Source organism: Haliotis rufescens, unplaced genomic scaffold (assembly GCF_023055435.1).
Source record: "Haliotis rufescens isolate VD_foot unplaced genomic scaffold, xgHalRufe1.0.p SCAF_4, whole genome shotgun sequence".
Lineage (NCBI taxonomy): Eukaryota > Metazoa > Mollusca > Gastropoda > Lepetellida > Haliotidae > Haliotis > Haliotis rufescens.
Window position 1 is genome coordinate 25,062,026 of NW_025964112.1, and position 15,235 is coordinate 25,077,260.

Genomic DNA, 15,235 nt, shown 5'->3' on the forward strand with positions numbered 1-15,235 from the left:
AGCATATAAACAAGAGAGGGGTCCAAAATATCAAAATCCTCTCCCAGATAATTTTACTGCCAACAACATAATACATTTGGTTTTCATAAGGGGATGGGGGTCTGGACCCCCCTTCTGGATCAGCCTATGTTTTTGTTGTTTTTGCTCATCTTTTTTTGTGTTACAAATTGGTCGTCCACACTGCATAGTCCAGTTTTTGTGCACCTTGTCTTTTTAATGCATTATATTATGTATGCTTCCATTACATTGTGTTTTCATGCTTGTTTTGTGGGTTGCCTTTTGGTAAGTCCTTCGGACCAACTTTGTTGTGGCCACAATCATCACATTGTCATCTACATCTGTCTGCATGGTATCTTCAACCCTGATGATCTCCACGCTGGCAGTTTATATCTGGGCCTGTAAGGGAAACGTCTATATCTGCATCTCCATCATTGATACTGCATCTGAATTGACCTGCATCTGCAGTGAGCAGCTGAGTCTGGATGTTCTCCTTTCATCTGCTGTAGCACATGCATGCCTTACATTCGTCAGTCTACATGGCAATGGCAATTACCCCTGGTTACTGAACATTGTCACACTTCACATGCATGTCTTACATTCGCCAGTCTACATGGCAATGACGATTACCTCTGGTTACTGAACATTGTCACACTTCAGATGCATGCCTTACATTCGCCAGTCGACATGGCAATGACGATAACCCCTGGTTACTGAACATTGTCACACTTCAGATGCATGCCTGACAATCGTCAGTCTACATGGCAATGACGATTACCCCTGGTTACTGAACATTGTCACACTTCAGATGCATGCCTTACATTCACCAGTCTACATGGCAATGACGATTACCCCTAGTTACTGAACATTGTCACACTTCAGATGCATGCCTGACATTCGTCAGTCTACATGGCGAAGACGATTACCCCTAGTTACTGAACATTGTCACACTTCAGATGCATGCCTTACATTCACCAGTCTACATGGCAATGACGATTACCCCTGGTTACTGAACATTGTCACACTTCAGATGCATGCCTGACATTCGTCAGTCTACATGGCAATGGCAATTACCCCTGGTTACTGAACATTGTCACACTTCAGATGCATGCCTTACATTCGCCAGTCTACATGGCAATGACGATTACCCCTGGTTACTGAACATTGTCACACTTCAGATGCATGCCTGACATTCGTCAGTCTACATGGCGAAGACGATTACCCCTAGTTACTGAACATTGTCACACTTCAGATGCATGCCTGACATTCGTCAGTCTACATGGCAATGGCAATTACCCCTGGTTACTGAACATTGTCACACTTCACATGCATGCCTTACATTCACCAGTCTACATGTTTGTTTGTTTGTTCTTTAATACCACATTCAGCAATATTCCAGCTATACAACAGCGGTCTGTAAATAATCAAGTCTGGACCAGACAATCCAGTGATTGACATCATGAGCATCCATCTACGTAATTGGGTTACAATGACATGCATCAACGAAGTCAGCAAGCCTAACCACTCATCCCGTTAGTCCTCTCTTATGACAAGCACAGTCAACTTTTATGGAAAGCATGAGTTGCTGAAGACCTATTCTACCCTGGATCTTTACGAGTTCTGTCTACATGTCAATGACGATTACCTCTGGTTATTGAACATTTTCACACTTTAGATTCATTCCTTACATTCGCCCAGTTTTAAAGAAAGCAAGCACATGGAAGACTAATTCAGCCTTCATTATGCTGTAGTTACATCACATGACGTCAGTGTCTTAGGCTGTGGCTACGCTTGCAGGCTCTCCAAACCTTACCAAGTGTTCAAAGGTGTCCTTTTTCACACGTTGTTGCCAAGTCACCTTCCATTCGACAAGGCTATTAAGTTAAGTCGTTCACTCGTATCCAAAGAGGCAAGGCATGATGCCAACCCTGGGGGTAGCAGTTGTCCTCAGGGTTTGGGTTCCCGTCACTCCCCAGGCTCCTCCTGTAGAGGCGCACATAACTCGAATACTATTCAAAGCAGCGTTAAACCCACCTCACTCGCTCACTCCGTCCTTGGTCAGACCTTGATCTGACTGATCTTCTCATACCATTAGACTGAACCCTGTGTCTCCATCTCCAGTGGTTGACAGACTTTGTTCACATTTATCACCTGTTCATGGAAACCTCCTTGCAAGATTGGAGAGTTTTCCCAGTTATTCAGACTAAGGCGGGTGTGTGGTCAGTAGACACACCATTCAGACCTGGTAACATTTTTTTCAACACAATGTGTTACTACCGATGGGGGTTACTCATTCTTGTCCTCTCTTGGATTTTGACATTCTGGTTTTCACTACCTGAGCAACTGTATTCCATTCCAACGCTAGCTTGTCATTGTTTGCTCTGTACATATTACTATATCTTAAAATACCTCTGACATCACATGGTTTCTCTGACAGACTGGGCATTACATTTCCACACGTTCCCTTCATGACCAGTGGATGTCATCTGCTGTCTATTATTAATTGATCATCAATGTAATTGACTTTGTTTATGGTAACACAAAACTGCCTGATCGCATCTGTATTAGTGATGCTTAGTAGTCTTATCACATGCATGTACGTACGATCGTTGGTCCCAGGTAATCACAACTTCAGTACTAGTACTGCGTCACATAGAAGCAACACAGCTTTTATATTCACGAAACCTGTAGAGCATAGTTACCGGTATGCAACATTCTATCATTTCATATCCAACTCATTTATGTTCTACACTTGATATTTCCATTTGAAAGCTTATAGTGAGTACCGTGTGTTTACATTCAGTACTACAGCCCATGCGCACTACATGCTTTTTCCGTTTGTGAACAAGCCTCCTTTTAGTTACATATTTTGACATTCAGTATTTCCACTCATACGCAATAGTAATGTTGTCGGTAGCTCATTGTTCTTTGGCATTTCCTGCTATAGATTTGGTGGAAACTAGATAACATGTTAGCATGGTTAGGTGGGAGAAAAGTACATACTATTTTCAGTCAACTGATATTACACCACACAATATCATGATATCCTAAGTCTACAGTCTTGGGGAGTGTTATTTGCTCACTAATGAGTGAGGGAGTGAGTGTGTGAGTTTGATTTTTACGCCGCTTTTAGCAATATTCCAGCAATATCACGGCGGGGGACACCAGAAATGGGCTTCACACATTGTACCCATGTTGGGAAGCGAATCTGGGTCTTCAACGTGACGAGTGAACGCTTTAACCACTAGGCTACCAAACTGCCCCCAGACTAATGAGAAAGTGTTTTTAGATTTCAAAGGTAAGGCACATCACTTATATTTATTTGGTGAAATGTCAATATTTCATGATTTACAATATCTAAATACATTGAAAAAATATTCCCAGCAGTAAATATTTTAGAACCTTGAACTGCAGCACTTCTTCTTTCAGGTTGGGCACCTACAAGACACTTGAAGGATGTTGTGTGGGGATTGAATTCATTATTTTCAGTAAGTGCCTATACTTATTCATTTGTTGTCAGCAAGTATTACAAAATATACCTGAATGGAATACATTACCATTATTCTGTCACCAGATCAATTTTCTAAAATTATTTACATGAAATTCAAGATATTGATATGGTGTGAATATTTGATGTTATCTTGCAATATCATGAAGAGAAAAATATCGATATTCTCACTCATTCTGATGGGTTGATGCTCTGTTCTTTTCAGGACTTATTAAACTTTGATGACCCATTGAATGTAGAAGCTGCTGAACATTATGCTAGAGATAGGGTAAGTATGTGACTATCTACTGTCATACTTCATTGGAACATTATGCAAGAGACAGGATCAGTTTGTGACTGTCTACTGTCATCCTTCATTAGAACATTATGCTATAGATAAGATCAGTTTGTGACTGTCTACTGTCATCCTTCATTAGAACATGATACTAGAGATAGCATCAGTATGTGACTGTCGACTGTCATCTTTAGCTGGAACATTATGCTAGAGATAAGATCAGTATGTGACTGTCTACTGTCATCCTTCAATAGAACATTGTGCTAGAGATAGGATCAGTATGTGACTGTCTACTGTCATCTTTAGCTAGTACATTATGCTAGAAATAGGTTCAGTTTGTGACTGTCTATTGTCATCTTTAGCTAGAACATTATGCTAGAGACAGGATCAGTATGTGACTGTCTACTGTCATCCTTCATTAGAACATGATGCTAGAGATAGCATCAGTATGTGATTGTCGACTGTCATCTTTAGCTGGAACATTATGCTAGAGATAGGATCAGTATGTGACTGTCGACTGTCATCCTTCAATAGAACATTGTGCTAGAGACAGGATGAGTATGTGACTGTCTACTGTCATCTTTAGCTAGAACATTATGCAAGAGATAGGTTCAGTGAGTGACTGTCTATAGTCATCTTTAGCTAGAACATTATGCTAGAGATAGGATCAGTATGTGACTGTCTACTGTCATCCTTCATTAGAACATTATGCCAGAGATAGGATCAGTATGTGACTGTCGACTGTCATCTTTAGCTAGATCATTATGCAAGAGATAGGGTAAGGATGTGACTGTCGACTGTCATCCTTCATTAGAACATTATGCTAGAGACAGGATCAGTATGTGACTGTCTACTGTCATCTTTAGCTAGAAGATTATGCTAGAGATAGGATCAGTATGTGACTGTCTACTGTCATCTTTAGCTGGAACATTATGCTAGAGATAGGATCAGTATGTGACTGTCTTCTGTCATCCTTCATTAGAACATTATGCTAGAGATAGGTTCAGTATGTGACTGTCTACTGTCATCTTTAGCTAGAACATTATGCTAGAGATAGGATCAGTATGTGACTGTCTACTGTCATCCTTCATTAAAACATTATGCTAGTGATAGGTTCAGTATGTGACTGTCGACTGTCATCTTTAGCTGGAACATTATGCTAGAGATAGGATCAGTATGTGACTGTCATTCTTCAATACAACATTGTGCTAGAGATAGGATCAGTATTTGACTGTCTACTGTCATCTTTAGCTAGAACATTATGCTATAGATAAGATCAGTTTGTGACTGTCTACTGTCATCCTTCATTAGAACATGATACTAGAGATAGCATCAGTATGTGACTGTTGACTGTCATCTTTAGCTGGAACATTATGCTAGAGATAAGATCAGTATGTGACTGTCTACTGTCATCCTTCAATAGAACATTGTGCTAGAGATAGGATCAGTATGTGACTGTTTACTGTCATCTTTAGCTAGATCATTATGCAAGAGATAGGGTAAGGATGTGACTGTCGACTGTCATCCTTCATTAGAACTGATGCTAGAGACAGGATCAGTATGTGACTGTCTACTGTCATCCTTAGCTAGAACATTATCCTAGAGATAGGATCAGTATGTGACTGTCTACTGTCATCTTTAGCTAGAACATTATGCTAGAGATAGGATCAGTATGTGACTGTCTACTGTCATCCTTCATTAGAACATTATGCTAGAGATAGGTTCAGTATGTGACTGTCTACTGTCATCTTTAGCTAGAACATTATGCAAGAGATAGGATCAGTATGTGACTGTCTACTGTCGTCCTTCATTAAAACATTATTCTAGTGATAGGTTCAGTATGTGACTGTCGACTGTCATCTTTAGCTGGAACATTATGCTAGAGATAGGATCAGTATGTGACTGTCATTCTTCAATACAACATTGTGCTAGAGATAGGATCAGTATGTGACTGTCAACTGTCATCTTTAGCTAGAACATTATGCAAGAGATAGGTTCAGTTTCTGACTGTCTACAGTCATCTTTAGCTAGAACATTATGCTAGAGATAGGATCAGTATGTGACTGTCTACTGTCATCCATCATTAGAACATTATGCTAGAGACAGGATCAGTTTGTGACTGTCTACTGTCATGCATTATTAGAAGATTATGCTAGAGACAGGATCAGTATGTGACTGTCTACTGTCATCCTTCATTAGAACATTATGCTAGAGACAGGATCAGTGTGTGACTGTCTACTGTCATCCTTCATTAGAACATTATGCTAGAGACAGGATCAGTATGTGACTGTCTACTGTCATCTTTAGCTAGAACATTATGCTAGAAATAGGTTCAGTTTGTGACTGTCTATTGTCATCTTTAGCTAGAACATTATGCTAGAGATAGGATCAGTATGTGACTGTCTACTGTCATCCTTCATTAAAACATGATGCTAGAGATAGGATCAGTATGTGACTGTCTACTGTCATCTTTAGCTGGAACATTATGCTAGAGATAGGATCAGTATGTGACTGTCTACTGTCATCCTTCATTAGAACATTATGCTAGAGATAGGATCAGTATGTGACTGTCTACTGTCATCCTTCATTAGAACATTATGCTAGAGATAGGTTCAGTATGTGACTGTCTACTGTCATCTTTAGCTAGAACATTATGCAAGAGATAGGATCAGTATGTGACTGTCTACTGTCGTCCTTCATTAAAACATTATTCTAGTGATAGGTTCAGTATGTGACTGTCGACTGTCATCTTTAGCTGGAACATTATGCTAGAGATAGGATCAGTATGTGACTGTCATTCTTCAATACAACATTGTGCTAGAGATAGGATCAGTATGTGACTGTCAACTGTCATCTTTAGCTAGAACATTATGCAAGAGATAGGTTCAGTTTCTGACTGTCTACAGTCATCTTTAGCTAGAACATTATGCTAGAGATAGGATCAGTATGTGACTGTCTACTGTCATCCATCATTAGAACATTATGCTAGAGACAGGATCAGTTTGTGACTGTCTACTGTCATGCATTATTAGAAGATTATGCTAGAGACAGGATCAGTATGTGACTGTCTACTGTCATCCTTCATTAGAACATTATGCTAGAGACAGGATCAGTGTGTGACTGTCTACTGTCATCCTTCATTAGAACATTATGCTAGAGACAGGATCAGTATGTGACTGTCTACTGTCATCTTTAGCTAGAACATTATGCTAGAAATAGGTTCAGTTTGTGACTGTCTATTGTCATCTTTAGCTAGAACATTATGCTAGAGATAGGATCAGTATGTGACTGTCTACTGTCATCCTTCATTAAAACATGATGCTAGAGATAGGATCAGTATGTGACTGTCTACTGTCATCTTTAGCTGGAACATTATGCTAGAGATAGGATCAGTATGTGACTGTCTACTGTCATCCTTCATTAGAACATTATGCTAGAGATAGGTTCAGTATGTGACTGTCTACTGTCATCCTTCATTAAAACATTATGCTAGTGATAGGTTCAGTATGTGACTGTCGACTGTCATCTTTAGCTAGAACATTATGCTAGAGATAGGATCAGTATGTGACTGTCTACTGTCATCCTTCATTAAAACATTATGCTAGTGATAGGTTCAGTATGTGACTGTCAACTGTCATCTTTAGCTGGAACATTATGCTAGAGATAGGATCAGTATGTGACTGTCATCCTTCAATACAACATTATGCTAGAGATAGGTTCAGTTTGTGACTGTCTACAGTCATCTTTAGCTAGAACATTATGCTAGAGATAGGATCAGTATGTGACTGTCTACTGTCATCCATCATTAGAACATTATGCTAGAGACAGGATCAGTATGTGACTGTCTACTGTCATGCTTTATTAGAACATTATGCTAGAGACAGGATCAGTATGTGACTGTCTACTGTCATCCTTCATTAGAACATTATGCAAGAGACAGGATCAGCATGTGACTGCCTACTGTCATCTTTAGCTAGAACATTATGCTAGAGATAGGATCAGTATGTGACTGTCGACTGTCATCCTTCATTAGAACATTATGCTAGAGACAGGATCAGTATGTGACTGTCGACTGTCATCCTTCATTTGAACATTATGCTAGAGATAGGTTCAGCATGTGACTGTCTACTGTCATCTTTATCTGGAACATTATGCTAGAGATAGGGTAAGTATGTGACTGTCTACTGTCATCCTTCATTAGAACATTATGCCAGAGATGGGGTAAGTATGTGACTGTCTTCTGTCATCCTTCATTAGACCATTATGCTTGAGATAGGATCAGTATGTGACTGTCTACTGTCATCCTTCATTAGAACATTATGCTAGAGACAGGATCAGTATGTGACTATCTACTGTCATCTTTAGCTAGAACATTATGCTATAGATAGGATCAGTATGTGACTGTCTACTGTCATCTTTCATCAGAACATTATGCTAGAGATAGGTTCAGTATGTGACTGTCTACTGTCATCTTTAGCTAGAACATTATGCTAGAGATAGGATCAGTATGTGACTGTCTACTGTCATCCTTCATTGAAACATTATGCTACTGATAGGTTCAGTATGTGACTGTCGACTGTCATCTTTAGCTGGAACATTATGCTAGAGATAGGATCAGTATGTGACTGTCTACTGTCATCCTTCAATAGAACATTGTGCTAGAGATAGGATCAGTATGTGACTGTCGACTGTCATCTTTAGCTAGAACATTATGCTAGAGATAGGTTCAGTATGTGACTGTCTATTGTCATCTTTAGCTAGAACATTATGCTAGAGATAGGATCAGTATGTGACTGTCTACTGTCATCCTTCATTAGAACATTATGCTAGAGATAGGATCAGTATGTGACTGTCTACTGTGATGCTTTATTAGAACATTATGCTAGAGACAGGATCAGTATGTGACTGTCTACTGTCATCCTTCATTGGAACATTATGCAAGAGACAGGATCAGCATGTGACTACCTACTGTCATCTTTAGCTAGAAGATTATGCTAGAGATAGGATCAGTATGTGACTGTCTATTGTCATCCTTCATTAGAACATGATGCTAGAGATAGCATCAGTATGTGACTGTCTACTGTCATCTTTAGCTAGAACATTATGCTAGAGATAGGATCAGTATGTGACTATCTACTGTCATCCTTCATTAGAACACTATGCTAGAGATAGGTTCAGTATGTGACTGTCTACTGTCATCTTTAGCTGGAACATTATGCTAGAGATAGGATCAGTATGTGACTGTCTACTGTCATCCTTCATTAAAACATTATGCTAGTGATAGGTTCAGTATGTGACTGTCGACTGTCATCTTTAGCTGGAACATTATGCTAGAGATAGGATCAGTGTGTGACTGTCATCCTTCAATACAACATTGTGCTAGAGATAGGATCAGTATGTAACTGTCTACTGTCATCTTTAGCTAGAACATTATGCTAGAGATAGGTTCAGTTTGTGACTGTCTACAGTCATCTTTAGCTAGAACATTATGCTAGAGATAGGATCAGTATGTGACTGTCTACTGTCTTCCATCATTAGAACATTATGCTAGAGACAGGATCAGTATGTGACTGTCTACTGTCATGCTTTATTAGAACATTATGCTAGAGACAGGATCAGTATGTGACTGTCTACTGTCATGCTTTATTAGAACATTATGCTAGATACAGGATCAGTATGTGACTGTCTACTGTCATCCTTCATTAGAACATTATGCTAGAGATAGCATCAGTATGTGACTGTCTACTGTCATCTTTAGCTAGAACTTAATGCTAGAGATAGGATCAGTATGTGACTGTCTACTGTCATCCTTCATTGGAACATTATGCTAGATATAGGATCAGTATGTGACTGTCTACTGTCATCTTTAGCTAGAACATTATGCTAGAGATAGGATCAGTATGTGACTGTCTACTGTCATCCTTCATTAAAACATTATGCTACTGATAGGTTCAGTATGTGACTGTCGACTGTCATCTTTAGCTGGAACATTATGCTAGAGATAGGATCAGTATGTGACTGTCTACTGTCATCCTTCATTAGAACATTATGCTAGAGATAGGATCAGTATGTGACTGTCTACTGTCATCTTTAGCTAGAACTTAATGCTAGAGATAGGATCAGTATGTGACTGTCTACTGTCATCCTTCATTGGAACATTATGCTAGAGATAGGATCAGTATGTGACTGTCTACTGTCATCTTTAGGTAGAACATTATGCTAGAGATAGGATCAGTATGTGACTGTCTACTGTCATCCTTCATTAAAACATTATGCTAGTGATAGGTTCAGTATGTGACTGTCTACTGTCATTTTTAGCTAGAACGTTATGCTAGAGATAGGATCAGTATGTGACTGTCTACTGTCATCCTTCATTAAAACATTATGCTAGAGACAGGATCAGTATGTGACTGTAGACTGTCATCTTTAACTAGAACATTATGCTAGAGATAGGATCAGTATGTGACTGTCGACTGTCATCCTTCATTAGAACATTATGCTAGAGACAGGATCAGTATGTGACTGTCGACTGTCATCCTTCATTAGAACATTATGCTAGAGATAGGTTCAGCATGTGACTGTCTACTGTCATCTTTAGCTGGAACATTATCCAAGAGATAGGGTAAGTATGTGACTGTCTACTGTCATCCTTCATTAGAACATTATGCCAGAGATGGGGTAAGTATGTGACTGTCTCCTGTCATCCTTCATTAGAACATTATGCCAGAGTAGGGGTAAGTATGTGACTGTCTTCTGTCATCCTTCATTAGACCATTATGCTTGAGATAGGATCAGTATGTGACTGTCTACTGTCATCCTTCATTAGAACATTATGCTAGAGACAGGATCAGTATGTGACTATCTACTGTCATCTTTAGCTAGAACATTATGCTATAGATAGGATCAGTATGTGACTGTCTACTGTCATCTTTCATTAGAACATTATGCTAGAGATAGGTTCAGTATGTGACTGTCTACTGTCATATTTAGCTAGAACATTATGCTAGAGACAGGATCAGTATGTGACTGTCTACTGTCATCCTTCATTAAAACATTATGCTACTAAAAGGTTCAGTATGTGACTGTCGACTGTCATCTTTAGCGAGAACATTATGCTAGAGATAGGTTCAGTATGTGACTGTCTATTGTCATCTTTAGCTAGAACATTATGCTAGAGATAGGATCAGTATGGGACTGTCTACTGTCATCCTTCATTAGAACATTATGCTATAGATAGGATCAGTATGTGACTGTCTACTGTCATGCTTTATTAGAACATTATGCTAGAGACAGGATCAGTATGTGACTGTCTACTGTCATCCTTCATTAGAACATTATGCTAGAGATAGGTTCAGTATGTGACTGTCTACTGTCATCTTTAGCTGGAACATTATGCTAGAGATAGGATCAGTATGTGACTTTCTACTGTCATCCTTCATTAAAACATTATGCTAGTGATAGGTTCAGTATGTGACTGTCGACTGTCATCTTAAGCTGGAACATTATGCTAGAGATAGGATCAGTGTGTGACTGTCATCCTTCAATACAACATTGTGCTAGAGATAGGATCAGTCTGTGACTGTCTACTGTCATCTTTAGCTAGAACATTATGCTAGAGATAGGTTCAGTTTGTGACTGTCTACAGTCATCTTTAGCTAGAACATTATGCTAGAGATAGGATCAGTATGTGACTGTCTACTGTCATCCATCATTAGAACATTATGCTAGAGACAGGATCAGTATGTGACTGTCTACTGTCGTGCTTTATTAGAACATTATGCTAGAGACAGGATCAGTATGTGACTGTCTACTGTCATCCTTCATTAGAACATTATGCAAGAGACAGGATCAGCATGTGACTGCGTACTGTCATCTTTAGCTAGAAGATTATGCTAGAGATAGGATCAGTATGTGACTGTCTACTGTCATCCTTCATTAGAACATGATGCTAGAGATAGCATCAGTATGTGACTGTCTACTGTCATCTTTAGCTAGAACATTATGCTAGAGATAGGATCAGTATGTGACTGTCTACTGTCATCCTTCATTGGAACATTATGCTAGAGATAGGATCAGTATGTGACTGTCTACTGTCATCTTTAGCTAGAACATTATGCTAGAGATAGGATCAGTATGTGACTGTCGACTGTCATCCTTCATTAGAAGATTATGCTAGAGACAGGATCAGTATGTGACTGTCTACTGTCATCCTTCATTAGAACATTATGCTAGAGACAGGATCAGTATGTGACATTCGACTGTCATCCTTCATTAGAACATTATGCTAGAGATAGGTTCAGCATGTGACTGTCTACTGTCATCTTTAGCTGGAACATTATCCAAAAGATAGGGTAAGTATGTGACTGTCTACTGTCATCCTTCATTAGAACATTGTGCTAGAGAAAGGGTCAGTATGTGACTGTCTACTGTCATCTTTAGCTAGAACATTATGCTAGAGATAGGTTCAGTATGTGACTGTCTATAGTCATCTTTAGCTAGAACATTATGCTAGAGATAGGTTCAGTATGTGACTGTCTATAGTCATCTTTACCTAGAACATTATGCTAGAGATAGGATCAGTATGTGACTGTCTACTGTCATCTTTAGCTAGAACATTATGCTAGAGATAGGATCAGTATGTGACTGTCTACTGTCATCCTTCATTGGAACATTATGCTAGAGATAGGATCAGTATGTGACTGTCTACTGTCATCTTTAGCTAGAACATTATGCTAGAGATAGGATCAGTATGTGACTGTTGACTGTCATCCTTCATTAGAACATTATGCTAGAGACAGGATCAGTATGTGACATTCGACTGTCATCCTTCATTAGAACATTATGCTAGAGATAGGTTCAGCATGTGACTGTCTACTGTCATCTTTAGCTGGAACATTATCCAAAAGATAGGGTAAGTATGTGACTGTCTACTGTCATCCTTCATTAGAACATTGTGCTAGAGAAAGGGTCAGTATGTGACTGTCTACTGTCATCTTTAGCTAGAACATTATGCTAGAGATAGGTTCAGTATGTGACTGTCTATAGTCATCTTTACCTAGAACATTATGCTAGAGATAGGATCAGTATCTGACTGTCTACTGTCATCTTTAGCTAGAACATTATGCTAGAGATAGGATCAGTATGTGACTGTCTACTGTCATCCTTCATTGGAACATTATGCTAGAGATAGGATCAGTATGTGACTGTCTACTGTCATCTTTAGCTAGAACATTATGCCAGAGACAGGATCAGTATGTGACATTCGACTGTCATCCTTCATGAGAACATTATGCTAGAGATAGGTTCAGAATGTGACTGTCTACTGTCATCTTTAGCTGGAACATTATCCAAAAGATAGGGTAAGTATGTGACTGTCTACTGTCATCCTTCATTAGAACATTGTGCTAGAGAAAGGGTCAGTATGTGACTGTCTACTGTCATCTTTAGCTAGAACATTATGCTAGAGATAGGTTCAGTATGTGACTGTCTATAGTCATCTTTAGCTAGAACATTATGCTAGAGATAGGATCAGTATGTGACTGTCTACTGTCATCCTTCATTAGAACATTATGCTAGAGATAGGATGAGTTTGTGACTGTTTACTCTCATCCTTCATTAGAACATTATGCTAGAGATAGGGTAAGTTTGTGACTGTCTACTGTCTACTGACTATGACACGGTGACATTCAATGAAATCAACATTTACACAAAAGCATTTACATTTCTTTTTGCTGTTCCAACAGCAACAGCAATATGTGTGTAAATGTATTTTAACATTTTGTTTGCTTGTATATCTTTTGTCACAATAAACAATTACGTTTCCAATCCTATGTCATTTTACAGGAAGGATTCAAGGCCAAAGTTCGAGACTACATATCCCAGCATGCAAAAAGATAATGACAGACTTTGTAGGTTGTGTTACAGACTTGACCCGCTTCCAGATACTCTATACTTGTACAGAAATATAACACCTGTAGAAGTGGTTGTAATCATGGCAACATCAATTATAGATCTCGATGGAAAAAAGCAACTTACTAATTCAATGTTGCCATTTGTACTGAAGCATGGCTCTTTTGGACATGGAAATGTGTATTCTGAAAGTGAACAGCGAAGAACATCTGTATTTTGAAAGTGACAAGTTGGCAGCATGTTGTGTGTTTGTGCGACCTTGTGATACAGCTTTATGGCAGAGCTATGAGATGCAGCGAGCAGGTGGGAGGTATCAGGAGATGCAACCCTCCCAGAACTATCATTTTGTATAAAGGTTATCTTGTATCAAGACGATGGATTTGTTAGCTATGATTATGTTCATGTGTAAGTGATTACATGATGGAATGAAACCTTAACTCAGCTACTTTCTCAAATGTTGTTGGACTGTTTGGGATTTGAGGACATGTACAGTGAAATGGTGACTGTTTCTGTGTTAGACAAATTTGATGCAAAAATGATGCATTAATTTCTCGAGAATGGAAAGATGGAATGAGTTAGTGAAAATAACTGGATAACCATCATGACAGGTTGTTTTTACTTTTCATTGTGCCAGCAATTCGTGGTCACCTTCATTTTGTTTTTGCTAACTGAGAATCAGCCAAATATTTGTTATGCTTTTGCCACTTGCCACTCACCCATTGAAGAAATTAGTCACAAGATAATGCAGAAATAACATTGCACAGCTTTAACATCTTCACATATAGATTATGGGTAGTTAGGGCTCCAGCTAAACATGGGCTTGAAGCCATGTTTGCCTTGATTATGTCTCTTTGTTAGTCAGCACCTACTTGTGCCACTATTCTCCTACATCCCTTCATATAACTGTAATACTTATCAAAGTGACGTTTTACCAAACCCACCCATTCATGTAGTTCAAACAAGAGAGCGATATCAGAGATGTGATGAAAACTCTGTGTTGTCACTCAATATGGTATGAAGCAGTATTGTATGAAAAATATGCTAATGAACGCTGCATCATTGTGGTAGCTTGTACCATGTGCAGGAGCTATTTTACCTCATGCAGGATGTGTCTACTTGCATTTGGTTATTTTGATACAAAGATTTTCTGTTTGTTTCTTTCTTAAAAAGCGTGGTCTCCTTTTTTTACACTTGTGACAATTGTGTGGACGATACCTTATTGTAAGCACACATTTTGTACTGTTGTCATCCCAACATAATAAACTCCTTCAAGTATTTGCCCTAGTGATGGATTATCGCTTCCCAATGCTGTCAGCTTAACCAACACAAGGATCTGCTGCTAGTGTAAGGACTTTATGTAACTCAACATGCAACTGTCAGCTTAACCAACACAAGGGTCTGATGCTAGTTTAAGGACTAGATGTGACACAACATGGGACTGTACGCTTAACCAACACAAGGATCTGCTGCTAGTGTAAGGACTTTATGTAACTCAACATGCAACCGTCAGCTTAACCAACACAAGGATCTGCCGCTAGTGTAAGGAC

The 15,235-nt window shown here is 39.0% G+C and overlaps 1 protein-coding gene across 4 annotated transcripts in view; it reads left to right on the top strand.

Moving 5' to 3' along the window:
* The window catches only part of LOC124124387 (NEDD8-conjugating enzyme UBE2F-like), a 36,009-nt gene extending 21,044 nt beyond the window's left edge, over positions 1-14,965 (top strand). For all 4 annotated transcript variants that reach the window (XM_046487533.1, XM_048382639.1, XM_046487532.2 and 1 more), the window contains 3 exons: positions 3,427-3,485; positions 3,711-3,773; positions 13,623-14,965. In XM_046487533.1, coding sequence (XP_046343489.1) covers positions 3,427-3,485; positions 3,711-3,773; positions 13,623-13,676 — 176 coding nt within the window. In that variant the 3' untranslated portion in view covers positions 13,677-14,965. The remainder of the gene's footprint in view (positions 1-3,426; positions 3,486-3,710; positions 3,774-13,622) is intronic.
* The last annotated feature ends 270 nt before the right edge of the window (positions 14,966-15,235 follow it).